This window comes from Coniophora puteana, assembly GCF_000271625.1.
Source record: "Coniophora puteana RWD-64-598 SS2 unplaced genomic scaffold CONPUscaffold_17, whole genome shotgun sequence".
NCBI lineage: Eukaryota > Fungi > Basidiomycota > Agaricomycetes > Boletales > Coniophoraceae > Coniophora > Coniophora puteana.
The window spans coordinates 538,524-556,275 of record NW_006913069.1 but is presented as its reverse complement, the minus strand read 5'-3'; the positions used below and the strand labels follow the sequence as shown (position 1 = coordinate 556,275).

The following is a 17,752-nucleotide window of genomic DNA, read 5'->3' as shown; positions in this document are numbered from 1 at the left end:
AAAGGAGGATGATAAACCATGCTTGGAAGAAGCTGGCACTGTTCAGAGCGGGAATGGCGGAAAGGGTGAGCAGGAACAAGATGCAATGCACCATCCCGATGGCGAAGACGCGATGGACGTGGATAATGAGGAAGACGACGCCCCCGCCGACGACGAGGAAGCAGAGATGCGGCGAGAGATGACGGTATACTCGCTGAGCATGATCCAGGACGCATTGGGGCCTTCGGATCCGGCGCTTGCAGCCCTTCCACGCGTCCAGCCTGTGCGCGTGCGACCGTGGCCGAGGCTTATTCTGCCTTCAGCTCCTGCCCAGGACTTGGAGAATCAAGGGAGGGTGAAAGCCGCTCACGCGGTTGAGTCGCCCGATTACCTCGAATCCAAATGCCGGCTCTGTGAGCAAACTTACCTCTTGCGGGGTTTCATCGTTCATCACTCTTTCTACAGTGTCGTCTCTCTTGGCTATGGATGATCCTCCGACGCGGTCCCTGCAAAACAACTTTCTGCCTGCGCCGACTATCACCCTCGAGAGAACGACGGCAGAGGATGACCTCTGCGTTGGTCAACATCGGCTGAGTTGGGATCAAATTGTCAGAGACTTGCGCAGACGAGGTTGGTAACTGTTTCATGTCCCCCCTAGTCCGTGATGATATTGATGTTTCTGGTCCCAGACAGGATGGAGGAAAAGTATTTCACTCAAAATCGTACGCAAATTCTTCCCCTCCGCTGTGAAGAATACACATTCTCCTGTCCCCGAAGGTCGTTGCGACTCGAACCAATGCAGCTTGATGCCCTCTAATCGTAAGAAGGTAAATCAGACTCGTCTTCTGATGTTGCGTACGCTCGCATGCTTAGTCACCGCTGTGCAGCATGGGTCGGAAAAAGCTGTGGTAAATCTCGAAGAGCCAATACCCACGGACCACCTACCGGATGTGCTCTTGGTGGACGTTCCAGATAGTCCTATCACCCGCCACGAACTAAGCGCCACTGGCCCTTTCGAAACGAGTCTCTACGTGCGCGCCGTTCTACGAAACGGTGAAATGGAACCTGTGGTTAAAGCTGGCCTCGAGGCTTGTTCGTCTTCGTCAACTGGATATCTGGACTTTTCCACGGCGAAGCATACAGGAACTGGACACCACTCGCGCGTTTATTCTGTCCAGCTGTCGCTAGCTAAGGGCGTGCAGATTAGGGCGAGTGATGGCGACGACTCGGACCCTTCGACAGTCCGAGTGGCCGCGAAGATGGCGATAGACAAATCCTCGGCTCGTACGCTCCTGACAAACGAGGCGAAGATGTACCACAGGTTCCCGAGCTCGCTTTCGGAGTCGTGGATGGGATATAACCTGGTGCCGCCCATGTTGGAGCCCGTGCCTGCAAGCGCGGTCATTCCTCAATTCTACGGGTACTATGTACCTGCGTGGCGCGGGTGCACGGAGATTGACGATAAAGCGAAAGAGAGTCCGATATTGCTTATGGAGGACTGCGGGAGTCCGGTCTCCAAACGCGATCTGTCTGAGGATGAAACGTATGTATTTCTTCTGCCTGCATCATGTGGATATGACACTGACGCGATTTGTGGCCGACGCATAGGAAAGAGATATTCTCGATGTTCTTGCGTCTCCATCTGGCAGAGTTTATCCACCTCTCAGCCTACCAACGCAATATCGTCTTTCAGCCGGGTCCGCTCACGATCCCGCCGCACCTCCGCTCCAAGGGCACTCCTAGTTTCCGTGTCATTGACTTTGGGCGCACGAAGGATTTCAATGCATTCGAGGAGGAATATACAGGGAGCTCACAGGAGATCCAAAGATCGTGGCAGCGCCACAAAGATTATGATATCAACGACCTGCGATCCGAGCTGGAGCTGCACTTGTATCTCTCTGGAACGCTGAAGACTGCGTTGTATGTTCGATCATGCTGATTTCCGGTATTCATCACCACGGATGGAGGGTAATGACGGTGCTTGGCTCGGGATCGAATAGATTTGCTGTAAGATGGAGAAAGCGATACCACTGTGATTTGTACCTGTTGGCGTATTCAAGGAGAGTTGAGCCTTGTAGGTTATTGTTGTTTAAATTTGCACAATGCGGCCGTCAAAAAGGTTTTTGGCTCTTTCTTTCTTTTCATGTACTACTTGCTCTCTGAAGGTTCGTGAACGCGGCCAGCTTTTATTCTCTGATATCCTAGAGTATGATGGAGCAGGCCGTACAGCCCCCGGGAGCGCTGGTCGTGAGTACTACATCAAACTGCAAATTGAAGCTGTCGAAGGCATCCTTCATTCAAGACTTGGGATCGTACAGTCTTTACACCGAGGACACGGGTGTTTGAAACACAGGGTGGTTTTAATCTCCACGAGGCTTCCAAGAGTAAGTTCGCGACGAAGCTCAGAACGGTGCTAGCGCGCTGCGGTGACAACGAAGTTACCATACTCATAGTTTCTATTTTTGAATGCCAGCAAAACCAGCGGTGTTAGATCATAAGGTAGAGAACAGAAATAAAGGTCATCAGCTCTCTTTTTCGGCTGGAGTTAATCTGGGTGGGCTAGCAAGTGCCAGACGCTTTCAGCTTAAATTTGTTCGATGAGCTCTTGGCGAGCCCCACAGTCGGAGCACCGTGCGAACCCGGAGCCAATGAACAACGCGTCAACGTTTCAACGTGAGCGCGTCTCCGACCAAATTCCCCTGGTGACCCGCCTTCGATGCACACGAATCTGGTCAGACCTCTGCTACCGGCTGATGTATGGAAGATGACTCGCTTCAAGCACATCCCTACGAACCTCTGCTCAAATCCATGGTCGGGGGTACTTCGGGTCCCTTGGTTGTGGCAAAAATGAACTCTTCTATGCTGATGATTGCCTCCGCATTAAACGCCTTCTCAGAATCTCAATGTATGTGTCGAAGAAACACTCTGAGGTCTGATCATGACTCAATGAGCTGTGACAGATAATTTAGGTTCGCCCTGTCCAGACACCCTGACTGTGACGGCGCGTAGAATGCTATAACTGCAACCTTGCTCTTCGCTGCACTTACCTCACCCCCTTCCCTCACTTCCCTTTTGTTTCCGCACGCGTCCGCTCTCTCCGACGCATCGACCCTCCTTTGACGCACCCTAGTCACTCTTTTCATACCCTACTTTCCCTCCATCGCAGTAATGCGTCTTCTCTTCGCCAGTGTTTGGCTGGCGTCGTTGCTCACCAGCGTGCTTGCTGGAATGCCCGACAAGATATACGGTGTAAACTTGGGCTCATGGTGAGATTTCGGGCTCGTTCCTCCTTCTCTAATTTGTTGACGAGAGCGTCACCGTCTTGCACTAGGTTGGTCCTCGAGTCATGGATGTTACCCCAGGGTGAGCAAAGCCATTGACACTTCATGAGCCACAAGTCCAAAGTCGCTGATGGTGTTTCAGGGTGGCTGGATATGGGCGGGCAATCATGTCAAAACTGCCAGGACTGTATAGCTACGGAGCAGTGAGTATAAAGTTCCTTCCTACGATGTCAACCATCACCTCATGGTATCCAAGCGCGTTCGCGAAAGCGTACCCTGAGACCGTGGACGAGAAGTTTGCGCAGCACTGGGAAACCTGGTTCACCCAGGATCATGTCTCCGAGTTGAAGGCCGCTGGCATCAACACGGTCCGCATTCCGGTGCGTACAGTTACTCTTACACCCCCGACGTAGGTTCTACACGATACTAACTCTCTTGCAGCTTGGCTACTGGATCATCGAGGCTTTGGTGGACCCGTCGCACGAAGCATACCCGAAGGGTGGTCTCAAATACCTCGTGAGTTCACCGGGTCTCAGTGGATTGGTAAGGTTCGCCAACCATGATATATCTAGCGTCAAGGTCTCGGCTGGCTCAAGGACGCTGGAATAAGCGTGATCCTTGATCACCACGCTCTGCCGGGTGTACAGTCAGCCAACCAGCAGTTCACCGGAAAGTGAGTACATAACTTACATAGCGCATACAAGCGAGTCTTACCAGTGATTCCTTCAGCTGCACGGACACGCCCCAGTTCTACGTGAGTTGAAGTTGTTCCTACAGCGAGTGGAAGTTCTGCAGCTAATCATGGATATGCCACTTCAGACCCCTTACAATTATCACCGCGCGCTTGTCTGGACGTCAGTTATGACCGCCCTCACGCACATGGACCCCAACTTTGGTAGCGTCTTCTCTATCGAAGCCGTCAACGAACCTACCATGAATGCCACCCAGACCCCTGGATACGGTGACTGTATGTACTCTATCTTCTAGTCCTCCACCACATGCACGTTGCCTTGTTGCTAAATGAGTTTATACTTAGTCCAGAAGAACTTCGTCCAAGTCGTCCGCACGATCGAGCTTATCATTGGCATCCCTGGTATCGACCTCAACCTTGGCCTCAACCCCGACGCGGACATTCTCGGTCTTGGTCTCGGCACCAACTTCACCGCCGCGTTGGGCTCAGTCGCTGATGCTGCCGCGGCTGCGCTTAACCCTGAAGTGCAGCTTGCGCTCGCGGATGCGGTGCCCATCATTCTTGAAATCGCCACTGAGTGTGGGCTGGAGAGTATCTTTACGCTGTTGGACTTTATGGATACGAAGCGGGATCCTATTGTGACTAGGTAAGTGACAGTCCGGGTGAGGAACAGTGCAAGTTGACTCTTCTTATCTTAGCTTCATGGATGTTAACTGGCAGTACAACAACCCGTCGAACCCTGCTGATGCTAAAATCGGACCGCAAGGATACGACAACCATCTTTACTATTCGTACGTTATAAGTCCGTCGTATAAGCTACAACAATCTAACATGCTTTCTCACAGATTCGGTGTAGGTGATCATGTTCTAGGGTCACCCGAAGTAGACTAATGTTCCGCAGGGTGTTGCTGACTCGAACCCGGAAGCGTACCTGATCAGTATTTGCAGTAAGTGCCGTGATAATCTCATTGCCCGATATCACATTGCTCATCACTCTGGTGCCTTTAAGACCTGAACCGCATTCAGAACGACGCCAAACTCGGAAACACCCCTCTGTGGTTCGGCGAGTGGGGTCTGCCAACCCAGTTCAATGCAACCGACGCGTTCCTCTACAAGTGGGCTGACGCGCAGAAGTATGCCTACAGCCAAGGAGCTGGATGGATCGTAAGTTTACCTTCCGCCGTCACTCGCAATCTCATCTGATATCAATGCACTCGACGCTTTACAGTTCTGGAACTTCAAGACCGAGATCTCGGCGTTGACCAACGGAACTTCGCTCGCGCGCCAATGGTCCTATCTCGAAGCCCTCAAGATGGGTTTCCTCACGCAGAACCCGGCGCAGCTGAACGATGCGGATGTGTGCAAGCCCTACATCGGGAAGACATACACGTCGACTACCATGAACGCTGTTTTGACGAGTGCTGCATCCACTAGCACCGGTCCTGCCGCCCCCGCCGCGACCACTGCTGTTACTGCGACTGCGGCGGACAAGACGACCGGCAGCGAGTCGTCTGGTGCTCCTCAGAACACTGGCTCTGCCCCGACGGAGACCTCTGCGAATGGTACGCTCCCCACTGGCACGCCTCTCACCAAGGCCCCGAAAATGCGCAAGGCTCTCCAAGCCCATAGACACTCGGGTGGTCACTACTTCTGAGTGAACAACGAACGAGTAGAAAATGATTCCTTTCCTTGTTTGCTTCTCATCTTCGCGTATGATTCAACTTAGTGATCACGTACAGTTTACTTCGGGTGTTTGAGCGACCTTTGTTTTACTTGGTAATTACTGGTTTCTGTAGTGAGTTCGCCGTCTTTCTTATGAACGCATGAGCTAGTAGGAATTTCGCTGCCTTATATTTAAAAACAAATAATCGCTGTTCAAGCATCACCATGGGTTCCTCCATTTCTCGATTCTGCACTTATCCCCCATCTGAGAGGTTTCATGTTGATACTGGGTACGTTGCACTGAGATATACAGTGCAAGTTAAGTTTCCTCTACACTAACTTCTGCGTGTATCCATCCGGAGGAGCGTGCATTTTATGGAACTGTGACAGTAGCTGCAGGGCATCGACTTCCAATCGGGGTTTTTTCAACTCATTCACCTTATTGTGAGACTTTTGCTTCCTGCGCAAGGCAGATTATTGGTCTTGACCCGCAGTTCGCCTACTTCTGGCTCTCGGGTATTCACTCTTTATCCAACAAACAATAGCATCGCACAACTTGTTCAAACGCAGTATCCAAGGATTATTATTATACACTAAAGTCGATACAAAATTCTGCGCAGTGAAGTAGCTAACAATTAGCTTTTGCGATACAAGGACTATCGAGGAGGTGAAAATGAATAACCTTGATGTAAAGTCAATATTAATGGCATTCTTCAATACTGAGGACCTTGAGAAGGGATTGGGTAACCGTGCCCCGGAAGGTTGTAGCGAGGCATGGTGTTGCCGAAGCCAGGAATAGGAGCGTGGCGATCGTAGTATGGCGCCGGAATATGGCGCTGATGCGCCTGGTATGACGTCTCGTTCCTCATAGCAGCGGTCATGTTCGCAGTCGAAGTCGACGAGGTCGACGCGCCATGGTCGGATCTCGGGTATTGATAGTACCCGTGATGACCGGATGAGGAAGCTGAAGGAGCGGAGTTGATCTGGTGCTCCGGCATCGTGCGAGGTTGCATATCCATCGCGTACGCGTTTCCCTGCTCCCATCCTAGATTGTCGCTCCCAAGGGATGAACGAGGGGGATATTGGTACGTCCGCCCGCCAGAGGTGGAAGGGGGGTAGCCAGCGGAAGAAACTGCCGGCTGTGCGGACATGGCTGAGGAAGCCGTGGTCGCGTTGGTGGTTCTCTTACGTTTGTTGCTCTCTTCACCGCGGTGGGTGAAGAGGGCGTAGTCATCGCCATCGTCTTCTCTCTGTCTCTTGGATCGAGAGTTGACGGGCTCTCTGTTTTCTTTCTCATGGGCGCGTTGCTTTGCTTTGACCGCCGTTCGAGTAAGAGTCTGCGCAAGCAAAACAATCAGCCAAGTCAGCGATGAAGCGGTAATCGAGGTGCTTTACCTTTTGTTTCACTTCGATTACGTCAACAGGGGATGAAAACCTGCTGTTCGAAGGCCTGTGTGCTGTGTAGACGGGCTCGCGTTGGGCGATCTCAAGTCGCGGGTCCAGGAACCCTTCGATTGACTGGGATGGTCCTAGAGGAGGCAAGAATACGTGAGTTATATTGATCTCGGATCGCGATATAATCAATTGACAAACCTGAAGGAGACGTCTTAGTGGACGACGACACGGCGGACTCATCGGTCGCGCTCTCAACACCCCGCACGAGGCCACCCATTGATGCGTTCCGAGCACGGCTTTGGTAGTACTGCGAGGAATGAGTGTCTTCACGTTGAAGAAAGTAGAACTGTACTCACCTTTGCGAGTTTTACCGAATCTTTTCCCCAGTTTATCGAATCCATCTCTCCGAGTGCCTCTATGGCCTTGTCGATGCATGTTAGGAAAAGTTGTTCCACCTCTTTGTTACCGTTGTATTCAGGAGGTCCGTTGCCGATCATGTCACATAGCCTTTTGTGCAGCCAAAGTCCGTAGGGACTCCAGACGCACTCGTCTACGTTTCTAAGATCGGTAGGACGCCTATTCATGGTCTATAAACGTTTCAACGGCGATGAGTATGCAGCAATCAAGTTGATATCACCGCCACTTACCCACACCTCCGGCAGTGGACTTAGGTTGCTGAGACAGGCTTTCATATTTTTATCCGGCTTTGTCAATGGAGTGAACTCTCGAGGGCGGCCGGTGGGGAGAACGTTCACACGGGGGCTTGAAGGTCCGAGAAACGTACTGGCCAAACATCCGGCAAGAAGTGAGCAGAGCATTGCAGTCAGTAGTCGGAAAACTACCTCGAAGCGCCCTGGCGATGCGACAACCCCTCCGTCGGAGGAGTACCATAATGGGTGCTGATGGGAACAGGCTGCTAAAATGTGAGCATTCTGAAGATTATCAGAGCTCGATATACTCACATTCGTCCGTGTAATCAAGGGTCCTCCTGCACCAGACATAGTCTGAGAAATTGGGGAGCTGTACGCGGTGGCGTTGCTTGCGGCGCTGAGAGGGGATGACACGTGAGGAGCATTGGAGAAGGGGTTGAAGTGAGAGACGTCGCGGTTGGTGTACCGTTCTGAAGAGACGGCGCCGGGAATCGCTAGGCCATCGTTGGTGATATCAGCCTGTGGCAAAGGTGCATGACGATAAGTGAACTCTGGGTTTTCAGAGAGAGGTAGCGGCCGTGTTTGATGTGCGACTGAGGTTGGTGTTGTATAAGGGGGAGTGCCGTTAACAGAGGACGAAGCGTGCGTTAGAGTGTCGTAGGGAGTTGTCGACGAAGTCGTGTTATCCACACCAGGGGGACTGCCTAATGCTGAGAACGAGAGAGGATGCGCGCTTTCGGATGGCGTCAAGGCGTTAACTTGTAAAGCACCGAAGGCAGCGGTAGGAGACATGTCGTCAAGCCCAAGGTCGAAGCGCCAGCTGTGCGCGAGGTCCCAGTCGATTATGGCATCCGTGCCACTGGATAGGATGGGCGCATCGCTGGACGGCGGAATCAACTCTGCAGTGGGTGGCGGGAACATGTTCCCGGGCATAAAAGCGTCAGCTGGTAGGTGATGGTCTACAGCATCGAGGGTATGGAACAGCGGGTTATGGGATTGATTCATCGTGAGGGGGACGAAACAGAAACAAGAGGGCGGTTGAGGGAAGGATGAGGAGGGGTGAACTGGTTAAATACTCTAGAATGCACAGCAAGTCAGGATCGAAGCGAGTCATGCTCCGAGGCAAGGCAACAGCGGGGCTCAATCGCGCGTTTTGTTGTGGATCCTTGTGGGACATGTTGCGGTGTGACGAGTCTGCCATCAGACAATAATATGAAGTGACATGAGGCTTCTTTTCAGGGACTCCCCTGGTCCAGTCACGTCGGTTCTGGACCTTCCATGTTGGCTTCCCCTGTACTCCGTTTGAGGCCGTACCCGTTTAGACGGTCTTGCGCATAGTACTGCATCTTCGGAACCCGTTTGTTTTGCTACCCTGCAGTGTATTCGTGACGTATGCTCTTCTTCCGCAGGACATAATGACGCATCACGTACTCTGATAGCTCGGAGTGGCAGCCACGGCGAGTCGGCGACGACAGAGATTCTATTGAAGCCACCATATCATGATCGACTACCCGAGACGTCGGCTTCATTTGAGAGATCCGCCGGGTCTGAGATCCTCCGTTGCGCCAATCATACCATCAAGGCTTCTCGAGGATGACAGAAGCATATTCTCTCCTATTCTTTGTCTCGAGGTACCTGTCTAAGCACGCAACATCACTGACCGTAGCATCCGATTTTAGGTAGATGTTTTAAGCGCTTAACAAAGTTCACGCCCTCACAACAATAGCGCTTGTGCCTAGCAAGGCGCAAAGGGTTTGTAAGGCGGCGAAAAATGATGAGGAAATCTAATGTTTCCCGAAAAAGCCTAGTCCAACATGTCAGACGTTTAGACTTCTGCCAACAAAGTCTGGGAAGTACCCTGAAATACCAAGGCAGCCGTGATCGGCAAGATACTTCCGCTTGTCAACACGTTCGCGACGCAGTACTAGTGCTGCCGGCATTTGCGTGCGTGAGTGTCAATTAGCGGAGTCGCTCTGTTGTTCTATCTGAGACGCACTGGGATAATTCAAATATATCAGGGAACTCCTGAATACCCACGTGGATGCTGTGTTCAAGTCTGGAAGCTAGATGGGGGAGAGGAAAGCCCTGACGCTGTAATGATCATTATGATGGATATATGGCTAGAACAGACTAGCAAAGCCGTGATGAGCACAAGACGAGCAAAGTGAGTACAAAGTATAATCTCTTCCAGAGCAAAGGCACAGAATGGCGAAATGATATGTACTAAGATACATGAAATGGAGTAAAACAAATTCGATACAAATGCAATATCTCAGGCTAAATGTTCCAACAGACTACTCATCTCAGCGCAATGCGAGTAAGACCCCATCCTTCAATGCAAGGACGGGTACCAAAAACAACAAAAATCGAATTAAATGTTCATTAAATGATCCCTCTCGGAGGAAGCAGCGATTTAACCCGGTGAATGATATGGATGGGGTGACTTGTAGGGTGATAGACTTGGACGGATCGAGACTCTTTGAAAATGAGATCGGCGGTTTGACGTCGGGGTACAAGCTATGATTCTCCCAAGCCCCTTTGTCACTTCGCTCGACGTGGATCTCGATTTCGACACAAATCACGATGGGTGGCGTGGAGGAATTTGGAAAGGCGCAGCGACTTTCTGCATAGCGCGATCTATGTTCACAAATGTGTTCCCGGACATCGCGTGCTCGCGTTATGCATCGAGCCTGAGACCATCCAGATGGTCAATTCAACGAAAGCGAGTATCAAATTAACTTTGACTTACCGATTCCTTCATCCATCCCATTCCTTTCTTTCCCGGCTTCCTGACAGAAGAACGGACAAGTTGTGCGCGCGGGCGATTGAAAGCTGTCATGACAGTGTTTCCTCGAGATGAGGCTGATGCTGCTGAAAGAGATATCTTAGCGTGTTATATAGCTGGCGTGGAACGGCGCCTCAACGCTGTGGATAATGGTAGTGCAATCCTGTGATCTGAGTCAAGCTGTACCACCCAAACCGAGTCTCGTACACACTTAACTTGTTTTAGCGATGTATTTCAAATAGCAGCTTGAAGCGCTCTCAGGAACGCTGACAAGGAGAGGCGCCTTTGTGGGATGGTGCCCATTGTCCGCGTGTGGAGGCCTCTGAGCTAGGACTCCCTTGCCTAGGAATTCATGGATTAACAAATACATTTTAAGTGGAAAATGGACAGGTGATTGTGAGATCGAGTCACTGACAGTGAGTATGAGCCCCAACGAGTCGAACAAAGAGTCAAAGGAGCGAAGGATAGCTTGAAGGTGATGTGAAGGAGCTGAGTCAAAGAGGCTGACAAATTCTGGGCCGCCGCCTTCGGCAAAGACCGATGACGCCAGACGCTGTACGTTTCCCGACGCTTGCCGCGGCCGAAGGGCTGACTGACGCTGTGTCGCATATTCTCCATCCTCTTTTCCTCGTCCTAGGTTTGCATATTTTTCATCCCAGGGCTGGTGCAGCCAACGATGCGTCGCGCTCTTGAACTTCCCCTATGTCTTCTTTCTCTGGCACTCCTCGCAGCCGCCCACGAACATCATGATGAACTCACGGAGGAGGACGCCAACGCGCCTATCGATGCAATCCTTTGGATCCACATGGCCCTCCAAGCACTCGTATGGGGCATACTATTCCCTGTAGGAATGGTACTTGGCATCACACGAAGTCGGTGGCACGTACCTCTACAGGTGAGCGCTCTGCACCTTCCTATCCGTATCCGTGTCCGCGTCCAACTTACAGCTAATCCCGGTACTCGCATGGTATAACAATATCAGAGCACAGGAATTGCACTCACAATAGGCGGCATATTCCTTGGACACGCTCACAAGGGGCGCCAGTTCCTTCGCTCTGCGCATGGACCGTTCGCCAAGATCCTCCTGCTCCCTGTCGCAATCCAGCTTGCGCTCGGCGTGTACCTCAAACTGCACATCCACGAGCGTACTATTCGGCCGTATGCTGTCAAGGCGCACGGGATTGTCGGAAAGGCGTATCCAATACTGGGGTGGGTGCAGATGTTGTTTGGGTCGATATCGTTCAGGGGCTATTGTCGGGGCGGACACTTGGGACAGTGTTTGGCGCATTACATCATGGTACGTTGCTTTTGCTCGCATGTGTTGTACCATCGAGCGCGTGTTCACGTTTTAACGCTGGTTTAGGGAAGCGGGTTCATTGCGTATGGCACTATCATGGCTATCATGTTCATCGTCGGCGAGTCTTGGGTGCGGCGGAGCGGGAGGAGCCCAGAATGGTGGGATTCCTGGGTCATTACTCTGTGGGTGCGTACCTTGAACCTTCACTCTACTAATGAATGGACATCTGATCTGGAGTAAAGGGGATTGGTATGTCAGGCCCCATCATCATCCTGGCGTTACGCTTACCCATAGCACAGTCAACACGTTCACCGAGCATCACGGGGGCGCTTGGTCGGTCAAGGACATGCAGCATACGTAAGTCTTCGGACAATCTCACGAACCACAGCCTACTCACCGAGGTGATCAGTATCCTCGGTGTTCTTTGTAAGTTGTAGTAGCGAACTCTGATGCGAGGACCCGAGGCTCACGGAGAGTGTATAGGGTGGACAGGAGGAATGTTAGGCATTTTCTTGTCGCGGAACAACCAGGCATGTCGCCAGAGCTCCTGACATGCGTTATTCCCACTGACATTGCCTATGACCTCCAGCGTTCCGTGATCCCTAGTATTATGTACGATCCGCTCACATGCTCACATAGTAGTTCGGATGACTGACGTACCACAGCATTATCCTCACAGGATGGGCTATGGCAGGACACGCACAGGCGCTTATGATCTCGACGATGGTCAGCCAGCGTTCTTTCACCTCTTCACTCTATTACTTCCTTTCCCCCCTTCCATTGAGCCGAATTAACGCTGTATGGCTTGAACAGGTCCACGCGACGTTTGGCTACACACTCTCAGCTGCCGGGCTTTCACGCATCGTTGAAGTGTGCTTCCTCTCCTCGGCGAGGTACGATGTCCCACCGGTGCAGGGTGATAACAACAGCGAACACACGCTCGCGCCGGGAGATTCGTCAGCATCGCAGGAAGCTGGGAGAGTCAACGCTGAGAAAGCGTTCAGGCATTTGCCACCTTTCGTACGCTTTTCTTTGCGCGTTATCAATCTATGCTCACTTTCATCGCTAGCTATTGGTTGCTTCTGGGTTCGTGTATCGGTCCCATTCGGGGTTGGTGTACGTTTGGCTAATTATATGCGCCTATGCAGAATCCTGTTCATGTCAGCGACGGATGAAGAGCTTGGATTTGCCAACGATGAAGGCATGGACCATGTTACGTACATCCTTATCATGTTCAGGTCCGTCTCTCCTTCCTTTCCTTTCAACCTTTTCTTGTCTTCTTCGTCCCTGTCACATGGCTCGACCCATTCTTCTTTCTTATCGATTCGACTGACACCTCGCTTCAATTTACAGCATCACATTCCTCCTGTATACCCTTGTACTAGCGCTCATTCACCTCTTCACCATCTCGGGCCGAAATGCGTCCTCGAATTCGCAAACCGCTCTGGCAGGTGACAACGCCATTGAACTCACCTCGCCCCGCGGAGCTGCGCCCAAGTGGTACGCTGCTGTGCCGGGCGAAGCGGAGGAGACACATGTGCTCGGTGAAGACGAAGATTAGTGTCAATGCCTCTTCTATGACATCGATGACGGTGGGGTTAGGCATTTGGTGACGTCCACGTGTAAACGACGAGGCGTGTATGCTGTAGTGCCTATGGGCGCTTGTTATCCGTTTGTTTCTCTTTTAGACCTTGTGGTACCTCCTCTCTTACTCTTAGCTTCTGTGTATACCTGTAACCTCTTTGTAGATCGAGACGGTGGCTAACGACATAATATGTACCACTTGAATCAACCTCGGGCGCGACGTCCGAAGGAAATTACAGACACCACCAAGCCAATATCTAGATCTCTTGTCCCTCTCATTAACGTCACAAAGCTGTGCATATCGATGAACCGTCCCGTATCACGACAGATGACCATCTCGCAATTGTCTTTTTTGAGACAAAGCAAAGACGACAAGTGGGCCGCCTGTAGAAGCAGTGGCACAGCCTATGCCTACTTTTAGCCGCGCGGGAACGCCGGCGCTTGCATGCACAAGGGCCGACTCCCGGCATCTCCCGGTCGTCTCCTCGATTTACCAACGACCGTCATTTCTGTCAAGAGCTTGTCAAGAGCGCGGAGGTTTTGCACCTACGGTTGAGGCTCTTGGAATCTACAGCAAATAATATATGAAGACTCATGGCGTGCTCGACGACGTCGCCAATTATTCTCGAAACCTCTTTGCTATGCTAAGGCGACCGGGGCTCGAAATGGGAGCAGGGTACCGATGTCTTGTCCGTACTGGTGGATAAAGAGCGAGCGCTCGAGATGCTCTTGTGTCTTCATCAACCTCAGCTTCAAGTGATACATCTCTTCCTACTCGATTACTTTCATCACCTTCTCCATCGCCATCGCCATCATGACCTCCCATCAATCATCGTCGAATCCCTGCTTCTTCGAGAGCCTTCCAAACGAGCTTGTGGACGACATATTTGTTCATTGTCTACCGGAAGAGCCCTCCATTGTCTCGTCTATTGATGCCCCTCTCCTCTTTCTCGCGGTCTGCAAGCGGTGGAAGGAGATAGCCTTAGCATCGACGCTTCTGTGGAAGAAGGTGTACGTCAACATAGCACAAGAGTTCAAAGATCCATCAGCCGATAGCGAGAAAAGCATACGGAGAATACTTTCGCTTCTCAAAAGGTGGTTCCAGGTGTCTGCAACGGCGGGGCCGGAGCGTACGTTTCAGGTCGACGTTGTCGTTCGTCACGACATGTACAATCTAGCGAGCCCATACCCAGACGCAATCTTTTGCACCCTCCGTCAGCCTGCGTTCCTTCATCGCATCCGCTCAATCGAGTCGTACGGCGTACTCGTTTTTTGCAAGGAGGATCGTCGCCCACACATCCCCACGCCTAGCAGCGCCGCCTGGGACGCTCTTGTCCAAGACCTGTCCTCTCTCCAGACCGTCTCGCACATCGGACGCTTTGACACGCCTCATTTAGGACAGTGGATTCCCCCACGAGAGGAGTACCAACGTGCACGGATCGTCACCGGCGCTTCAAGCCCAACCCCGGGCCCTGCTCTCCTCGTAGACTCTTTCATGGCGGATTCTTTTGTCCACACATGGCACGAAGACCCGATGACGATGCTGCAACGCTTCGTTCCCGTCCCGTGGAACTCCCTGACCACGCTCTCCTTGCGCAACACCATCATACGCGACGAAGCGTGGTATCACCGCCTTCTCAAATCCATCACACAACTTCCCGCGCTCGAGTCCCTCACTCTCCACCTCTCCGGGTTCAACACTAACGGGCCTCACTGGGAACCCTTCGTCATGCCACGTTTGACCCATCTCGAGGTCGTCGGTAACCCGGCGTACATAGATATCGACTACCGCCTCGCGGGGTTTCTCCGTGCGCTCCGCCCTCCTGCTTTGCAACGTCTTGTTGTTAGCCGACAGGAGGATTCGTGTGTGCAACATGGCGCCATCATGACCATCTGGCTCAGGGACCTCCTCGACTCCGCGCCGTCGCTCACCTCGCTCGAGATCAGCGACCCTTACGTTGAGCCTGGAGATATATGGCGCGGCTTGGTCGAGCGGCCGCTGACGCGGTTCAGCCTCCGCGTGTACCCCGCGTACGCTCCTGTCTTAAGACAGCTGGCGAATCCGTTGGTGTGTCCTACCTTAGAGGCTATCGAGTTGGAGGTAGTCCATCCGACGAAGGAGGAATTGGAGCTAGCTTGGGATATTGAGGCGAAAAGACGCGTGGCTAAGGGCGGTGTGCTCACAGAGTTTGTGCTGACGAGTTGCGGGAATGATGAGACGTCTTGAAAAAAAGGCTTCGTACCCTTGGCTTTAGTTTTAATCGATACCCACCCACATATCCTCGTTCCGGTGTACTTTAAAATAAACGACGTGGAATGCTCTATCACTCGAGTTAATCAAACGTGGAGATTCATGGGGAGTATCGAAGGGACATATAGTGTGATCGAAAGGTATACTCGTGGGATAGATCTTGCGCAGTATAGCAAAAATCGGGTTTCTTTACAGTAATGCCTCCCGGTATCAACAGCAAAACCGTAATGCTTACACTCATGTAGAGTACTCTTTTGGCTTCATTCCATGAAGACCCTTGTACTTCTGCGGCCCGTTGCACTCTGCCTCACTCCAACCAAGCGACTGCAGCGCCCCCTCCGAGCACGAGAACACGTCGACTTGGATAGGTCGGCACACCTTCAATGTAGGGTCATCTTCTCCCTCAGATAACTGTGCGTCCTCAGCATGTTTTGAGGAGTTCGAGTCATCCCACATTCGGACGCTGAGATCGCCTCCGGGACAAGTAGACAATGCACAAAGGAGGTCAATGTCGGCGATGAACTCGAAGTAGTCACCCTTTTTGGCAGGGCACGCGCCCATCCAATACTGTATTCGCGTTATCCGCATGTAAAGAATGTAGCTCCGGGAGAGGTATGCAGACCTTATCCTGATCGTTCAGCCCTGTAAGCTGAAAGACGTTGAGGACGTCGTGGACGTCAGATTCGTTGAGTCCGTGTGGTGTTATGGCTCTAGTCAGATTCTGGGAATACACACCCATGAGTCAATGGATGCAAGTTTCACCACGATACAAGGCAATAGCAGGTTACACTTACGCTGTGACAGTGATAGTCGAAGTCCTTCCCAGTAATCATCCGATTGACATAAGGGTCTGCATGCGATGCAAGAACTTGAGCACCCAGTACAACGTATTTCATCAGAGAGCGAGCTGCCTACCACAGCGAGTACCCAGAAGGTCATGTACCCGTCCTCCATTCGAGTCCTTGCCGTAGTCGGCAAGAGAATCGCCAATGATAGTGCACATCGGCCTTAGATAAGGCTGTGAAGGCGCACATCCGAAAGTCAGACCATTATGGATCTGCAAACAGATATGGGACACTCGATTCGTGCTCACCAAGCAGCTCCAAAGCCGATCACCCAGTGAAACATGAGCCGCCTGCAACTGTCTCGTCCTGCTAGCCCACATCCTCTCCCTCGGATTGTGCGCATGCCACAAGTTGAGATCGCCCACCTGGGGCCCATCCGGGAGTGATAGTCTGCAAATCTGTCCAGCTTTGACATACCATGCACGGCCAGACCGGATGGGTACGATGAGGCTGAACTCGCGCTTGCGCTCGAGGTGGGGTAACTTATCGAAGTAAAAAGACGGTGTAGAGAGTGGCCCGCCAGAGGTGGCGTGATAAGCTGCCTCAGTCAGTTTTGGGTCCATGGCTATTGTAGTGTGTTAAGCGGAGATATGATCTTGCGTCTAATTGTCTGCCTGAGTTGCTAATACTGTAGGAACTAAGTCAGTGGGAGGCGAGAGAGTGCGGAGTACTCTTCCGGTGAATGCCGGTAGACCAAGTGGCGTGCGAATGCTGTTCATCACCTTTCCTTGAAGGGCACGATGTCGTGCTCTTGGATTTCCATTAAGCAAGACTTGGAGTCTGGTAACAGGCAAGTCGCTCATGTAGTGAAGTATGATATTCGCCCTGTTCTTGTGCAGTTAATGCCTTCGGAGCTGAATCCGATTCGTGGTCACTTAAGTCTGGCTCGGCTTACTCTCAAACTGACCATTCCAACAGATCTAGCCTGAGGGTACCCGTAAGGGATTACATGCTCGGAGGATGTACACTACGAGTGCGCATCCGCAGTAAAGCCGCATAAACCTCTCATTTTCATTTTCTCCTCTCCAGGAACCCGCCCATGACGGCGAAAAAACCACACCGTGACCTTCATCCCTTTCTTGCAGGCTATTCTCCTGCCTGCTCCAAACAGCGTACTTCAAGTGCATGAGTGGCCATATAACGGAAGCAAGCTGGAAGTCCCGTGGGTCACATTTCATTGAGCAAGCATGATAACACAGCCCGCTGAGTTCGTCCGAAGATAAGGTCAATTGCCATGACACACTTACGTTATGTTTTCGGAGGCATTCCGGACAGCAACAAGCGCCCAAGTTTGATTCAAAGCGACCTTCGGAAATTCATGTCGTTGTCTCT

General features: G+C 51.9%; 6 protein-coding genes across 6 annotated transcripts; 4 read left to right on the top strand and 2 right to left on the bottom strand.

The window, feature by feature from the left end:
• Positions 1-932: 932 nt before the first annotated feature.
• CONPUDRAFT_112503 (uncharacterized protein) lies at positions 933-1,747 on the top strand (the record flags this gene model as incomplete). Its single annotated transcript, XM_007776456.1, has 2 exons — positions 933-1,522; positions 1,588-1,747. Coding segments are annotated over exons 1-2 (645 nt in total), but the record flags the coding sequence as incomplete, so codon positions are not given.
• Positions 1,748-3,067: 1,320 nt separating this feature from the next.
• CONPUDRAFT_85498 (glycoside hydrolase family 5 protein) lies at positions 3,068-5,742 on the top strand. Its single transcript, XM_007776455.1, has 14 exons — positions 3,068-3,245; positions 3,311-3,342; positions 3,403-3,463; positions 3,517-3,640; positions 3,702-3,776; positions 3,833-3,933; positions 3,990-4,014; positions 4,080-4,227; positions 4,297-4,597; positions 4,650-4,742; positions 4,797-4,803; positions 4,853-4,898; positions 4,961-5,115; positions 5,180-5,742. The coding sequence occupies exons 1-14, from the start codon at positions 3,148-3,150 to the stop codon at positions 5,603-5,605; spliced, it is 1,692 nt and encodes a 563-aa protein (XP_007774645.1). The 5' UTR covers positions 3,068-3,147; the 3' UTR covers positions 5,606-5,742.
• Positions 5,743-9,730: 3,988 nt separating this feature from the next.
• CONPUDRAFT_85497 (uncharacterized protein) lies at positions 9,731-10,609 on the bottom strand. The gene is made up of 2 exons (XM_007776454.1): positions 10,408-10,609; positions 9,731-10,348 (listed from the first exon to the last, which is right to left on the bottom strand). The coding sequence occupies exons 1-2, from the start codon at positions 10,495-10,497 to the stop codon at positions 9,962-9,964; spliced, it is 477 nt and encodes a 158-aa protein (XP_007774644.1). The 5' UTR covers positions 10,498-10,609; the 3' UTR covers positions 9,731-9,961.
• A 439-nt stretch (positions 10,610-11,048) lies between these two features.
• CONPUDRAFT_112498 (uncharacterized protein) lies at positions 11,049-13,636 on the top strand. The gene is made up of 13 exons (XM_007776453.1): positions 11,049-11,338; positions 11,426-11,740; positions 11,807-11,926; positions 11,983-11,989; positions 12,040-12,097; positions 12,150-12,166; positions 12,224-12,270; positions 12,330-12,352; positions 12,406-12,466; positions 12,554-12,760; positions 12,810-12,826; positions 12,889-12,978; positions 13,094-13,636. Exons 1-13 carry the CDS (start codon positions 11,120-11,122, stop codon positions 13,299-13,301), a joined length of 1,389 nt encoding a protein of 462 aa, XP_007774643.1. The 5' UTR covers positions 11,049-11,119; the 3' UTR covers positions 13,302-13,636.
• A 478-nt stretch (positions 13,637-14,114) lies between these two features.
• On the top strand, positions 14,115-15,583 carry CONPUDRAFT_147345 (uncharacterized protein). Its single transcript, XM_007776452.1, has one exon. It carries the CDS (start codon positions 14,139-14,141, stop codon positions 15,549-15,551), a length of 1,413 nt encoding a protein of 470 aa, XP_007774642.1. The 5' UTR covers positions 14,115-14,138; the 3' UTR covers positions 15,552-15,583.
• A 101-nt stretch (positions 15,584-15,684) lies between these two features.
• On the bottom strand, positions 15,685-17,020 carry CONPUDRAFT_132163 (uncharacterized protein). Its single transcript, XM_007776451.1, has 5 exons — positions 16,669-17,020; positions 16,491-16,593; positions 16,370-16,425; positions 16,198-16,296; positions 15,685-16,142 (listed from the first exon to the last, which is right to left on the bottom strand). The coding sequence occupies exons 1-5, from the start codon at positions 16,981-16,983 to the stop codon at positions 15,813-15,815; spliced, it is 903 nt and encodes a 300-aa protein (XP_007774641.1). The 5' UTR covers positions 16,984-17,020; the 3' UTR covers positions 15,685-15,812.
• Between the last annotated feature and the right edge of the window lie 732 nt (positions 17,021-17,752).

Bases quoted from the DNA above. Each gene is read 5' to 3' on its own strand.
- CONPUDRAFT_85498 (XM_007776455.1), top strand. From the start codon at position 3,148: ATGCGTCTTCTCTTCGCCAGTGTTTGGCTGGCGTCGTTGCTCACCAGC. The intron at 4,899-4,960 runs GTAAGTGCCGTG...GGTGCCTTTAAG, and splicing joins GTACCTGATCAGTATTTGCA to ACCTGAACCGCATTCAGAAC. The intron at 5,116-5,179 runs GTAAGTTTACCT...GACGCTTTACAG, and splicing joins GCCAAGGAGCTGGATGGATC to TTCTGGAACTTCAAGACCGA.
- CONPUDRAFT_85497 (XM_007776454.1), bottom strand. From the start codon at position 10,497: ATGACAGCTTTCAATCGCCCGCGCGCACAACTTGTCCGTTCTTCTGTC. The intron at 10,349-10,407 runs GTAAGTCAAAGT...GGATGGTCTCAG, and splicing joins TGGGATGGATGAAGGAATCG to GCTCGATGCATAACGCGAGC.
- CONPUDRAFT_112498 (XM_007776453.1), top strand. From the start codon at position 11,120: ATGCGTCGCGCTCTTGAACTTCCCCTATGTCTTCTTTCTCTGGCACTC. The intron at 12,353-12,405 runs GTACGATCCGCT...GACGTACCACAG, and splicing joins TCCGTGATCCCTAGTATTAT to CATTATCCTCACAGGATGGG. The intron at 12,979-13,093 runs GTCCGTCTCTCC...TTCAATTTACAG, and splicing joins TACATCCTTATCATGTTCAG to CATCACATTCCTCCTGTATA.
- CONPUDRAFT_147345 (XM_007776452.1), top strand. From the start codon at position 14,139: ATGACCTCCCATCAATCATCGTCGAATCCCTGCTTCTTCGAGAGCCTT.
- CONPUDRAFT_132163 (XM_007776451.1), bottom strand. From the start codon at position 16,983: ATGGACCCAAAACTGACTGAGGCAGCTTATCACGCCACCTCTGGCGGG. The intron at 16,594-16,668 runs GTGAGCACGAAT...GCGCCTTCACAG, and splicing joins ATCGGCTTTGGAGCTGCTTG to CCTTATCTAAGGCCGATGTG. The intron at 16,143-16,197 runs GTCTGCATACCT...ACGCGAATACAG, and splicing joins GGCTGAACGATCAGGATAAG to TATTGGATGGGCGCGTGCCC.